Raw genomic sequence first — 15,397 nt, 5'->3', positions numbered from 1 at the left:
CAATTGTATGTATGACTTTTTTTTCCAAAGCTTTTGAAAAGGCTACAGTGTCACAAAGATAGACTTTCAAATGAAAAGCCAGTGGCTAACTAGCAAACTGCAACGAAGAACAACTGCGTTTTAGAAGTCAGTCCTGCACTCCGTAGGGCAGGTTCTTAGGCAAAGGAAATCCAAACAGCTCTTATCACAAGGGTGCCACAACATTTTACACAGGCTGAAAATCTCATGCTGGTTTTGTCAAAGAATGCAAAGAATAGATTCATATTTTTAATGTACCTTTAGTAAAGATTTAACTGTAGCAATCTTCAAAGCATCTCTGCAAACCTCCAAAACAAATGTTGAGGTATGTAAAATAAAATACGAAGCAGTAGATGACAGGAAAAATAGGTGACCTTTGTATATTCTTCTCCTCCTTTCTCATAACTCACAAGTTATGCAGGTGTGATTCATGCACAGTAAGCCAAGAAAGTTCACATCTTTCAGTACTAGTAATGCTGGACATCTGTAAAAATTATTTTAATGGAAATACATTTTAAGGGCATGAAAATTCTTCCAGAACTGGGCTTACCTCTTCCAGAGCAAGGTAAGTTAGAATTTCCTTGGCATTTCTTAGCACTTTCGTCAATTGACAATGGACAAGAACGTGGATGTTCACACTTCTTCCCAGTCCATCCTTCTTTACAGTCACACTTTCCACAATTACACTGTCCGTGACCTTTACAATAAATACAATTAAAGATTAGCTTCCATACTGATGGTATTAAAATCCATCATGATTAGATGAGCTTTATGAAATTTGTGGTTTCATTAAAAAAACAGATTGGAAACAAAATACAATCAACTCACTATATCTACTGTTTTCTGACAACAGCTCTGGAATATCATTCCATTTGAGCCATATTTCCTTTTAAATTTTTTTTTCTTAAGGGATATTTTGCTACCACTCACACACTACTCATGAGAAAGGATGGAATAGAGCTTACAAATGCGTATCTCCTCACTTTCTGGAGAATTGGGGCCGTCATAAGGCAATATTTCATTTACCTTTATGTTTTTCTTTTTCTACCCAGCTGCAGCATATTCTCTAACTAATATATCAATACCATCTTTTATCTACTTGCAGTCAATGTGATCTACTAGAGATGAGCAATGCCACACCAATTCCAAGTCGCAAAGCAGTGCCTTCTGCTAAATAGTGATGAGCAAATAATAAAATACTTGACATAATCCTCAAATCTCATTTCCATAGGGCAGTCAGATGTGGTTTTGGTATCTCATTAGCTAATTTGACTCTTCTTGACTGTGTCTGAACACAGCAACAGAAACTCAAAGTCCACAGAAGCTTTTCTGGGAAGTTTCATTATAAAATTGTGACAGCCAAGAAGTTAGGGATGGATCTCTCCTGAGAACTTAACCTGGAAAGCCAACCAATCTATTTCCTCTATCGGAATGCTAGCATAGCCAGACCAAGAAAACCCAAGCTAACTGTCTAGCTCCCTTCATCATGAGCCTAACGTTCTTTGCAGAAAGCTGTAGGATCCTGGCTATATAAAATGTTCCTTGCACTGTATGAAGAAAGTTTGAGCATCAGCAAAAACATTCCTTGTCACAAAAACAAATATTTATTTGCATGACGTCTGACAGCAGGTTAGACTTTCTCTCTTAATCTTCACATAGTCATCATTCACTGGACACAGGACCCCAAAGCACTGTTCTGATGTCCACTTATCTATCTAGTTTATTCTTGAAAACCATAGCAACATAGATATTATATCTCTTCCTAACCATACTTGCATTTGAAGACTGGCTTATATTTCTAAAACATGTGTATTTATCAGTTCACAAGGAGAAAATGGGAAGAAGCAAGCATTCTACGAATTATCAGAGCAGCTCCCAGAATACACCTTCTTACTAATTTCACAAGAATAACTTTTCTTTACATTAGTTATTTGTTTTCCTTGAAAAGTGTTAAAGGCTGCCTCTTGTTTAGAAAGTAGATTTAGATTAGGTATTAGGAAGAAATTCTTTACTGTGAGGGTGGTGAGGCACTGGAACAGGTTGACCAAAGAAGTTGTGGATGCCCCGTCATGGGAAGTGTTCAAGGTCAGGTTGGATGGGGCTTTGAGAGCTGATGTAGTGGAAGGTTTCCCTGCCCACAGCAGGCGGGGTGGACTAGATGGTCTTTAATGTTCCTTCCAACCCAAACCATTCCATGATTCTGTTCTTTGCTTTCATGTGCACCTGCTGACAGGTTGCAAATTGGACATATATGTTCCCTGATCCACGTCGATACTTATGAGAGGATGATGGTCTTTCATATAATATTTTTTTTGCTAGAGCCAGAACAAAGGAGCTAACGAGATGTGTGAATGTAGGAATTTTCTTATGGAAGCCTTTTTTCTTTCTCTGTCAAGTCATGAAATCTATTCACTCTCTAAAGGAGGAATCACTTTAATGTTGCAAACAACTCCGAAAGAAAATCATCCAGTAACATACTGAACAGCACTTCAGATGTTGAAAGAAGGCATCCAGTTGCCAATATGAGGTACTGCAAATCGACAGTCACCCCAAACCATATGAACCTTCTGGAGAGAGCTGCTGTTGTGTGATGTTAAATCCTCACAGCAGGGCTGCCAATTCCTGTCATTTGGAGTTTATGAAGTAAACATAGCGTTTCATTCAGTTACAGTAAAACTCTTTACATGTAAACCAAATTTCCTATAATTTCAATCTGCTACTCAGGGCAATGTGATTTCCTCTTTCTACCTATTAGGTAGGCAGAACAAGATAGGAAAAGTTTTGTATCAGCTCCGTTTGATGTGGGTTTTAAGTGAGCTGGATTATTTTCCCTAATCGTACTAATGCCTCTTAGATTCATCCTAAATCAATTTACAAATAACTGTGATAAATGAGGATATTTTGCAGACACACCTAAAGCGTTCACACTTTGTGCACTAAGTAAATTTATTTTGCATAAACAAATAGCTGTCAAATTACAATTCTGCTAGTAAATCTTTGATTTAATTGCAGATTCTGTCTACCATAATAAACCAAAATTAATATGTATGCATCTTGTCCATTTCTGAAACAGGACTAAACAGCAGGACTATAAAACATTGTTCACACTGCTTCTTGTGAAAATGGAGAGTTTTGCACAATCTGTTTGAGAAATGCCTACTTGAATGGCCAGTTAAGGCTAAATTAGGCTTTTCTAAAACATAATGGAAAGGGAAGGGATAACAAAAGAAGGTAGTACTAAAATTTTTGCTGATTAGAGAGAAAAACGAAGTTAGGTTTCAATATGAGTTTTAATTACATCAAGCAAGCCATACGAGTATGTACACCTTTTGCATGTCTCGTAAGGTTTGCTCATTTACAGTTACGTCTGTGTAACAAAGACCACTGTACCAGTCCTTAATCCAATGTCAAACAGCAATATCTTCCTCCCAACTCCTTTGTAGTTGTACATACTTCCTTACACTCTGCTTTCTTACAACCACTACCACCCTGGGCAGCAGAAGCAGCGATGGCAATAAAGTCTGGGAAAGAGGGAGTCCAAGTCCTGTTTAAGTGATACCGCATTAGCTGTAGATGCCACAGGTTTGCTTTAATCTAGTTGGGTTTGAAACTCTTGTGTTCACCCTAAACTACAGGTCACATTTACCATGTTGTTTTTTAACTTTGTATTCCTTAGCTGATGCTGACACTTTGATCAGTCCCTGAGTACTAAAAACATACTCAGCAACACAATAATACATTCAAAAATTGACAATATCCCAAACTCAATCTTCCTGCTGCTCTCATGACTGCAGTTCTACATCCTCCCAGCTTATTAATTAAATAAATCTATATAACATTTGTAGGCGGATGAAACAGTAGCAAGCAAATTAATTCACTGAAGGTTTTTTAAAAATGTTTCTTTTTTTTCCTCCAGTTTTATTAGCTAGTGATTCACCAATTTGTATTTAAAAAAACCCAAACACAACAGTTGAGGAACCTTTCACATTTATAGCAGGCAAAGAGGAGGATGAGAATTTTATGTATCATATTTGTTTCAGCCTTTTCTCCCTATTACAGACAGCTCCTATGATCTTCCTATGAGGGATCCCTCATTCTAGTAACAGCAGGAGAATATACCACGTCGTTATTTTCCTTGATGTGACTGCATTCTTCCTATTACTAATTAGGCCAGATCGGATTTCTACAGGATGCATCAGAGCTGACAACCCGTAACCTGTCAAGTGCCTTTGAAACCACCCTCAGTTTTTGCAAAGTTCCTGTGCATACAAATTGTATGCTGTGTATTGATCGGTTTTTCTCTCCTGCCCAGTATTAGCATCTTTAGCAGTAACCATACAAAATTTTATGCAAGGTCTCGCTCAGAATCTCAGTTTCTGTTAGTCAATACATGGAGCATGGATCTAAATACACTGCAACCCTTGGATGGACCGGATGGACTTTAGTAATTTGAATATAATGCTCTGTACTACAAGTAGAAGAAAAAAGGAAGCTGAAAGTGTTTAAGATGTACAGGTAGCGATGTGTAGCTGGACCACACATTCATATTTTCCACATATTGATGCTCTACTTGTTCTCAGGTCAATTGGTATCCTCAGGGTACTGTTTTCCATTAACTCATTAACTTACTTTTCATCAAATTTCTTCCTCTCGCTTGCCCTCTTCCTGCCATATAACATGACATAACAAATAAAATTTGATCTAACGAATTTTCAAGTTTAAATTTCCCCAAGGAAGGATACATACTTTTTAAAGTTTCAACCATTCTCCAATTTATGTTAGGCTATACTGAAGACAAGAGTATTAAGAGGGAGATGGGCACCTGAAAAAAATTCATATTTGGTAAAAGGCAAGGAAAAAAGTCCGGTATTAAGAAAGCTTTAGAACTGAAAACTTTTGGGTTTTTTTTACAGAATTATATCTTTTAATTTAAAAAGTCCACTCCCCCAAAAAATGCAGTGAAAGCTTGGTGTCTTTTAAGCTAGGAAAATGAGAATTGGAGCATGAAGGAAGAGCAAGATTAGACCAATTGGATGCTTTTGTTATAAAACTACACTTAAGTTCCTTTTATAGCTGTTCCTTACCTGAACAGAAGTCATCAGAATATCTATCATACACTGCTTTGCAGTTTCTTTCATCACACTCACAAGTGTCTCCATGAATATCTCCCCAGTCACCAGTTGGGTCCACGTCATGGCATGTGCATTCCCCACATACACATGTGCCTAAAAAAAAAAAAAAAGAGAGAGAAAGAGATAGATTAACTGAGCAATTTAGGGTAATAGTAGTTTGATTACAGGAATTTACACTGGTGAATTTTCTGCTCTCACAGGAGTGCAGTGTCAAAGTTGCAAGTGTTAATCATGAGCGTACACTCACATTCTGTGATTTAAAATCCTCTATGATTACTTTTTATACAAACAAGTTGGTTTCCTGTTCAAGTTTTTTTTTGCTGTTCTTGAGCCCTTGTTAGGAAAAAACAGAAAAATGTAGTGCACAGAACAATTGTAAATCCTTGACATCAACAGTAATTTGCCCTGACACTAATGACAATAAAAATCAATGTTGTTTAAATGACTTGGGCTTGGGCACAGTGGATAATTAATGATTGTTAAAGCATAAACATTTAAACTAGAAGGAAATCCAAATTCTAATCCAGTTGAAAATGCCTAGGAGGTCATTCTTTACATAAGAAGAACATCAGCACAAATCTACATGGAAATTATACTTTTTCAGTTTTCCCAAGTAAATATTCAGGACCACACCCTGTTGCTTACAACAAGAAGGGAAATGGGAAATGTGACAGAGATATTAATTGGGTACAACTTTACCGATATATAGAGAACATGCATACAACTTACTGAGGGAAAGTCAGAACAAAAAAAGACAGTTTCCTTATTCAGAAATCCAACTATGCTTCAGGGCCACACACTCACCACTTTTTCTGAGATGCCAACAGGCACAAAGCAGCAGCCTAACCTCACAGATGCATGCGGTTCATTTCTTGGCAAGTAGCTTCTGCTTCTGTTACTCCACCAAAGCCTTTATCTTCTTATTCAGATTACTCTGAACAATGTAGTGCATTTGAGGACAACAGGACAAGGCGACTAAAGAGTAATCGGGTCTAGTTGAAGGTGTCCCTGCCCATGTCAGGGGCATTAGAAACAGATGATCTTTAAGGTCCCGAACAATTCTATGATTCTATGGTTCTATGGCCACATTCTCCAAAAAGAGAAAGGCTACAGAAATGTGCATGCATGACAGTTACATGAAGCAGGAAGATCTGCTGTCCTGTTTAGTGCTGATGGCAGCAAGACAGCCCTCAAGAAATTTGCACCTGATTTTTGATACTTTCACAGTTCAGTGACATTACTGAAGTAGAAGAAAAAAACCCAACACCACCACCAAAAACCCCAGAAAATTAGGAAATGTCTCTGGAGAGTGATTAATCTTCCCAGAAACAATTTCAAAGTGAATTTGGATCAGCTGTCCTGGATACTAGAATGCAAAACACTTTCTCAACAAATTGTAAAAAAATCTAAAGTTCAAATCTGGTCTCAGCTGGTTGACTAGACAGCTGGTGGAAAGATAACAGACAATCTATTCATCTTAGCACTGAAGGAGGCTGGACAGCAAGGGTAGCCTCGATATTTAATATTTAGAAGGCTCAAGACTGACAAGATGAACTGCACCTATATCACAAGATGTGTAAACACAGAAAACTGGGTAAATAGAACTAAAGAGAGTAGAAATAGCGTGTTGGAAAGCAACTTCAAGTAGTCAAAAGCCTACAAAATTTGTATGTGGATAAAATCACAAATACATGAAAGGCTAAAAATACAGAAGTATCCCATGAATGTACCTTTGTATAGGAGTTTGTAGTTATTCAGAATATCAGCTATACTTTTTATCCTCATTTCCCCAAGTACAATGTAAATTTAAAAACACACTTGCACATTAAAATTTCAAATTTGACCAAAAAATTGTTTAGACAAGGAATTCTTTGAAATGATATTACATTCTTTGTACAAACAAAGCATCTGATCTGAAGCCACTTTGATATTTATTATGTCCAGAATTACAGAAAAATTTTTACTTTTGACATCCCAAGACCGAATGAGCCTACATGATCTCTGTATTTGAGTCAATCTTTCAATTTCCTCATATTTAAGAGAAGAAAGTTTTCTAAATGCTCTCAGGATAATTAGATGTTCACACTGTAGCAGGTTTTGTCAGTGGACATGTTTTTAAGAGAGGTATCTATGTAATTTTCACTTATATTCTACTTTAATTATTCTGGACTACTAGCCAAAAAATATTTATCTCTTTGTTCAATGAAGCCAAACATAGCAACTGATGAAAAGCAACTTTATTTTGTGCTATTTTTTTCCAAAATTGCAGAATTAGACCGAAGTATAAGGTAAAATTCAAATTCCAGGACTTTGTGCAAATAAAACCCCATGTAGTTATAAATATTGTGTGAAGTCTACCTTGCCAGCTCTGTATGCATTCCACAGCGTCGCTACCGAACACTTCTTAGTGGTCTTTTCAGGTTGTAGTGGAAACGAAAAGCTTTGGGTTTTCATTTTGCCTATCCAATTGTGGGTCCTTGGTCTTTTTTAAGAGTGAATTGACATACAGTCCTCTCGACTTTACAGCATCAGTCCATTCAAAGTAAAAAAAAATTGTTAATATTTTAGTTTGCAGGATAGGTCTCTCACCAAAGCAGATGTACTAACAAATTATCCTGCTCAGTCTTACTACAAAATGAAGGATGAGAACAACTTGGGTCATCTAAATGCAAAAATGGGTGTGGATATGTATAAGTTTATACCTAAACAAAGGTGTCTACCCACTCACTTGGAAACGTATATCCAGATTTGAAAGAAGTGAGAACAAACTAGAAACTACCAGCAAACACCACCTCTGCCCTAGCGCGGAAAATGCATATTGTAAAACAACAGCAAGCTATATAAATATGTGTAGAAGGAACGTGCGAATGACACACCTCTGTTGCTGCAGATTTTGCCATCTGGAGATGTGCATCTTTTCTTGATCTCCCAGGGGGTGATGTCACACTGGAATTCACATTTATCTCCATGCCAACCAGCCTCACAGTAACAGTTTCCACAGTAACACTTTCCATGGCCTTAACCCAAAACAAGTTTTATACAGTGAGAAAAAGGCAAGTTTTAAAAAGGCATTAACAATTTAACAGTTTTGATCTTCTTTAAAAAAAAATTTTAGTGCTAGACTCAGAATAGAAACAATTTATAGATCATATATTTCTACAGAAAATAAGACAAAGGATATCTGAATTATACTTTTTCCCAAGTCTAGTTTAGAACAGGTTTTCATTTAATCACAGATTTCTATCAATAAATACTACGAAAATAATATCACTATTTTTAGATTTGTAGGCCTAATTTTTGAAAGCTTATAGCTAAATTTGCAATACAGTAAATGTAATAGTTAAAAGTTAGGCACAGTTTTATATATTAAGATAGGACACACTTGCCCACACTACTGGGTATGTCTAAGCATTGTGTGTTCCTAACTCCTCAGATCATTTCAGCAGAAGGACCTTGAATTACTACAAACTGTCTACATCGTATATGGCTTTTCTTTTTACCTATTAAGAAGATTTTTGATCATGGATAAACCAGTTCATGAAAGACAAGAATTAGTAAAATTAATCTTTTAGATATTCATTTAACAAACCACATATCTCGCAAAAAGATACTTGAGTCATCTGAGGCTTGATGAAACCAGCTCCTGAACATTTTGATCCACTAAGGTACTTCTGCCATGTACTTTAATGACACAAAGCATTTAAATTAAGTAGTTACAACTCTTACTAATCTTAAAGCCAGAAGTTAATCCTTTACCAGAAGGATCAAGTCAGGACCGTGTCCTTTTTTCCTCTCTAGGTATGTTAACCTTAGTAGACCTGAATCTCTATCAGATTCTAGCCAACTTATATCCTTAACTATCAAGAGTGTAAATCTAGAGCTGTGGAATAAAATTTTTTCCTGGTTTTACAGTTATCCATGGAATTTTCATTAAAATTGTTTGGTTACATGTCAAAAAATAACAGAAGATAAAAATACCATCTTACTTAAATAACTGAATAACGAAGACAGTTTAAAATACTGCTTATTACCAAAAGGTTGTTCTTGAACAGTAGACAAGAAATAAAGGAAAAAATGGTGGTGGAGTAAATCAATTTGATCTATTGGCAATTTTTGCAGATTAAAAGTCACTCACACTTGTGTAGTCTCCAACCAACTATGAATTAAATTATACAATTTGCCACTACCTCTCACCCTTGACTGAAGACAAAATCACTCCATCACAGCAAAAAAGCCTTAGATAAAAAAGATCAGGATCAGAATTTAATTTGCTGGAAACCATGATACTTTATTAAACTGCAGCTTGATTCCAATGTTTATGTAACCTCAAATAAAAAGTGGTACAGGCAAATGACTGATAAAAATCCAACTGAGGCTTGAAAAGCTTGATACATTTTTGTAACTGTTCCCTACCAAAGAAGTGATTTGCTTAAAAAATGCAGTCCCCCTGTGCAAAGATTAAAATGCATGTTACCCATATCTCAGCGTGGCATTGTATACTTTTCCAGGATAAAATCCCAGCTCCCAGCTGCAGGCATTAGAAACGTGTGTGTAAATAGAAGCTTTTGGGTTTTTATTAGTTTGATCCTCCTGAGTCAGCTTTGAAGACAATTAAAATATTCAAGACCTGTCTATACCTTCAAGGGCAATAAAGGGTATGTAGCAAGTAAGTAGGTGCTACGCAAACTGTGAAAGTACAGCAGGCGCTGATGAGGTTCACCCTGCCTGTGGAGAGTGTCCAGGGGCCATTGCTAACTAAGCAGAACCGTGTGGGAATGCGTTTCATTACTTCATAAATAAACCTAAATCATTCCTGCGGTGGAAATCCTGTGGAAGAAAAGATGGAATAGAGGGTATTAAAGGAGACGTCGGGATGGGAGGGAGAAACCATAACCAGATAGGCATGTGGGGTCTGCTTTTTCTGTGATGAAATTAGGTACCTTTGACCTTCAGTTCATGTGCTGCCCATTTTTCTGCATAAGGCCTGGTTCAGTTATGTACTGCAGAGATTTCTTAGAAAGCAAAGCAAAATCTAAGACTGATAAACTGCGTGCATAAAATTTTCAGCTTATGACAACCTAACCAAGTCAAGCATACACTTCCATAACGTATCAGACCTTTTATACGGATGAATCATAGAACTTCAAGACTTGAATCTACCAACCTTTTGGTCCTTTTCTATTAGCATACTTTGATTTCTGCATACACGTAAAACTAGTTTTTTAGAGAGATGCACCTGTTTTGGAATATGGCACCACTAGATGAAACAAGGGGAAAAAAAAGCTAAGAAAAACCTAACAATATAAACCAGCAGCAACACAGGAGGGGAAAAACCTGACAAAAACAGCAGAAGGAGAATTTACTGGAACTAAATAAATGGCAATTTTTTATCATATTTGGTACCATATATAATGGTTACAAGCAAATAAATATAAAAGGGATCATTGGCACATAAAAAATATTGCCCTCTACTCGTTTAATTTTAGGCAATTACTAGAAATATTGTACTGTACTCCTGGATTTCGTCTTCAGAGGACCATTCTGTTTACCCTCATTTAAAATCCCTACTTAATTCTATGCAAAAAAAAAGTTTTTTGCTTTCAAAGGCACTTAAATAAATGTGGGGGGGGTGTTCTCAGTGTAAGGATAAAGACAGATAAAGCTATTTTACACAAGTTCTCTCTCTTTATACACATACACTCATAGATCATGCACTGCGATCAGTGTATGAATAGTCTTAAGAGCAGTTCTGAACCCTCCTGTATGCATACATACACAGTCTGCACGAGTATAGCTTGAAAAATATCTATAGCACCTTCCAACTCAAGGACAAGCCTCCCTAGTCATATAGGCAACAGCATTTATAATGCCATAAATACACACTATATTTAATTGCCAGGTTCCTATCTTATAATGAAATGAAAGCGCAGTTTGAATTTTGGTTGCTTTTCTATAAGCAGTGTTCACTCCATCTTATTCTCTTGCCTTTCCTGTCATGAGTGAAATTTTTCTTCATTCATTCCTTTCCCCTTTTATGTCCTGAATTACTTCAGAGTTCCCATCCTACATTTATTCTTGACCTTTTTAGTTTTTGCTTCTATGCCAAAATTCTTATTAATCTAATTTTTTTCTTTGTTTTTCTATGTCCTCCATCTTACTCTCATCTGTGCCACAAAGCATTCACATTTCTTATATTCTACCAAAGACAGACACACCAAGCTATGAATTACCTTAGTGAATTACCTTGTATAATCCTCTTTGCAGTTCTCCCAGAAAGAAGAGGATGTCACAGGATTTCTTTATTCTTTAACCTCCTGCTTAGCTCATTTTTGCATCTGAAATTCCCACTTACAATTTGCAAGATAAATTATTGCACATATAGTTACCTTTATTTTGTCATACATTCAATAAAGACATTTTGTAGGTCCACACGATTAAGTGATTTTATAACAGCGTGTATTAATCTTCACCATTCTTCTTGTAGTCACTAAAATACATACCTGTACAAATCTCTTCTGTCTCATCATCTATGCATTCTCTGTCATCACATTCACAAAATTTACCATAGACCAGTCCATTTCCTTCTGAGTTTGCGCATTTACACCTGCCACACTGACATGTGCCTGTAAACATTTAACACAGTATTCAATGACTGCAGTTTATGGAAAGAGTTTCATTAGTCCGTCAGAGATGGTGCATATTTTATTTCTGAGAAAGCTGAAATCTAAAGATCACCCAGCCAAATAAAGCAAGCCATAGGAACAGTCTATACCAACAAAAAGCCTAATCTTGTTGTAAATATATACAAGAAAGATTCAAGTGGTTCATTCTTAATAAGGAGCACCATATTCTCCTAAGTTAAATTCACTCCTAGAGTTGCCTGTCTGACTTCATACAACTGAGGTATGAAGTCAGCTTTGGAACTTACATCTTCTGCCTACTGAAAGGAGAAAATTTAACTTAGCCATCTTCTCAAGAACGAAGTCCAGTTTTGTCCAGGTCCACAGCCATGTTACATGAGAGTAACAGGACATGGCTACTGAGGGCCTGACTATATGTCTGTGTAAGTTCACAAAGTTCCTTTGCACTCTAGTTTTCAGTCCCTTTCCTACAGCTATCATCTGAGGATTAAGACATAAAAAGTACAGTGCTGGAGAAAAAGCCAGGAATCAGAGGAGGTGTGAGGAACATCTGCATGAAGAACTTACAATCAGAAGTCAGGAAAAAGGGGCTCGATCCAGAAATATCTTATTTCAGGATTTTGACACAATCTAACTTTAAGCCTTTTAGGGCTCCTTTTTCTTCTGTTTGTAGGTGATGCTCAGAAAAGGGTAGATCTTGCAAGAAGGACAGAAATATGAGAGATATAATAAAGACAGTTGCGAATTTGTCACAAGTAGATGGGCCTGCCTGAGATTCTCCCTCAATGTAACTACCCTCGGGACTCCCAAATGCTTTGGAAGTGTAGAGCTGTTCTTTCTCAGAACATAAACCACAGCAGAAAACTTTCTGACGTAAGCAAAAGCCAGAGCACTCAAGTGATGCAAAGGATGGAAATGGGTTTGTAAATAATCTCTATTCTGTCACCTCTGGTCTGGTTGCACATTTGTTTCTTGGTTTTTTGAGTAGAGTTGTCACCTCACCTCAGTGGCCGCCTCTCTCCATCACCCACCCTCCCAAACAAAAATGGCTTGTTTTGTTGCTCCCAGGGAAGGAAGAATCCCCCCTGTTTCTTTGGAGAGTCTATCTGACCTGGAGTGCAGTTGCCAGGGCAAAGTAAACAATTGCCTTTTCCTCCTCCTTCTGAACATTTTCTGTTTTGGAACATAATGCATGAGAACATATAACACCCATAAATAAGCATATTAAGGAGTTATACAGTCAAAAAAGCAAAAGTACTACAAAACCACATTTGAAACAAATGTATTACCATGCCGGCTGTATAAGACCCCCTACAGAATTAGAATTATTTCCTACAGCTACTTGGAAAATAAATACAAATAAAAATTCTGAGAAAACTGTGTTGTTTACAGTTAATTCCCAAATAGAGAAAAAGATAAAATACTAAATTGATTTAGAAATTGGGCATCTAAAGAAGTCAGACAGACTGTGTCCTAAAAGTGTCTATTCCTTCCCATTGATTAAAAGTGGAAATTGCTTACCTAGAGAATCAAGGTTTAGGTAGGATGCCCTAGTTGCTCTGACAAATTATTAGGCACACTTGAGTCAGAAAAACTAAATTTTAGGTGGATCTTGATCCGTTCATGAAAGGAATTATAATGGATGGTTAGCCGTATGACAGCAGAGGACTGTTTTTGCAACAACTCATGTTATCCCTTTCCATCTTTTATTGTTAATTTTTTTTAATTGACAATTAATTTAATTGAGAGCTCAGATCCCACAGGCAATGTTGGAAGCGGATTGAAAAGCAATCCCATCAAGACAAAATACATATGGCTACAGCTCATCAAAGTCACCCCAAACTCCCTACCCAATCTCATTGGAATTCCTGTCCAGTTTAATACCAGCAAAGCATTTATTCTTTAATATCAGCAGAGTATTTATTCTTCTACTGATCTCACAAACACTCCCCTCTTAGCCACTTTTAGTGTTTTTTCAGCTATGTTGGTTTTCCTGTGAAGACTCAGTGGTAAACAGACAGGGGCCACTTCCAGCCAAGGAAAGAAAGAAGCGTCTTAACATTCTTGTTTAAGTACTTTGACTGATCACAATGAACTATGCTTATTTTTGAGAGTCAGTTTCTTATCTAAGTGCCTCTCATTTGTTCGACAAACAATCCTGAGTTTCATATAATCTATGTTATTGTCATAAATGACACGTATTATTTACTCAGTATGCCGTATGCTTAAAATTTTAAGTTTCACTTCTTGTTGAGAGCCTAGCTTCTCTATAGTAAGTCCCAGGAATCCTCTGGGTTCTTTGCTCATGTCAGCAATTATCTTGTGAGAGATTTAGATGTATGCTATTATATGTATGGATCCAGAGAGAAATTAAAAGATCAGCAACAGTGAGCAGAAGTAGGTTCTTGAAAGATTCTCATGCTGGGGGATCAACGGAAAAACTGGAAAGCAGCTTATGGTCTCAAACCTTGATTGGTAGCAAATGCCTTTCAAAATTTTACCATTGTGCACTGAAGTCTTCTAAAAGGTTGTTTCTTTTTATCTCTGATTTTTATAAGGAAACAACTTCCCGTTTCAGTTAGGATGAGTTATAAAATTAAAGAATTACAGAAAAGAGAGTTAGAAAATCAGAAGGGTGAAGATGGAAGTACCCCATTAAAATGATTCAGCAGATTTTCCACAACATTTTCAGTAATCATTGTTACAGCTCAAAAGCGTCTTCAAAAATTGTACAGTTTGTAAATGTAGTGGGAAAATATTTGCAAATGCCATTTCTGCATGCTATAAACACAAACAAAATATCTGAAATCGCTTTCTGTGTTAATGCCATTACCACAACCTTTTTATGGGCAAAGTACATGTCGCAGCTGCAGTTTCATCAGCCTGAAATAGCTATAGGTGAATTAGAGTACTAAAGCAGGCATTCTGAATCAGTGTAGATCATATGTGCAGGAATGGGCCTATAGGAGAACTAAACATTTTAGTACACATACAGGTATTTCTCAGTTTCTTGAAACATACTCTACAAAATTCTTAATTAGAACAGAAATTACAGTGATGCTCAAGATAAACACAGTCAGTACATCAAGCCATCAAAAGCAACAAAAGACTTCTTACCTGCACCGGAACAGATGATATCTTGAGAATTCTTACACATTTCATTGCTTTTCTTCCGTGTGAGATTGCAAGTAGTTGGATACTGACAAGCTTCACCATACCAGCCTTCATCACATTTGCACTTCCCACAGTCACACTTCCCTTGGCCTAGCAATGGAAGGAAAGAGTGTGTCAAGTCCTTTTTTTCAGTCAGAAAGCAATATTTTCTAATCCAGCTTTTAAAATAGATTCCATCAATTATAGTTTTAAATTAATATGACTAACAGTTTCATTTAATGTAGTTCGTATGCATTTATAAACAGAAATTAATAAGTACCATCTTACATTTGAGGAGACACCTGAATCACCACGGCTTTGAAATCCAATGCATGTCATTTTGGTAGGTATACATATGAATGCTTATTTTAAGAAGGAATACAGAACGAAAACATCCTGTATGAACACTGGGCTTTCTTCTCTTTCTCATTCCCGTATTTGTCTACTGTTAAC

The 15,397-nt window shown here is 36.6% G+C and overlaps 1 protein-coding gene across 1 annotated transcript; it reads right to left on the bottom strand.

Moving 5' to 3' along the window:
* Nucleotides 1-568: 568 nt before the first annotated feature.
* On the bottom strand, nt 569-15,044 carry ITGBL1 (integrin, beta-like 1 (with EGF-like repeat domains); the record flags this gene model as incomplete). The annotated part of the gene is made up of 5 exons (XM_010286168.1): nt 14,909-15,044; nt 11,651-11,773; nt 8,027-8,167; nt 5,103-5,243; nt 569-715 (listed from the first exon to the last, which is right to left on the bottom strand). Coding segments are annotated over exons 1-5 (592 nt in total), but the record flags the coding sequence as incomplete, so codon positions are not given.
* Between the last annotated feature and the right edge of the window lie 353 nt (nt 15,045-15,397).

Source organism: Phaethon lepturus, unplaced genomic scaffold (genome assembly GCF_000687285.1).
Source record: "Phaethon lepturus isolate BGI_N335 unplaced genomic scaffold, ASM68728v1 scaffold1260, whole genome shotgun sequence".
NCBI lineage: Eukaryota > Metazoa > Chordata > Aves > Phaethontiformes > Phaethontidae > Phaethon > Phaethon lepturus.
Note: the sequence above shows the minus strand (reverse complement) of the source record. Positions and strands in the feature narration are given on the sequence as shown.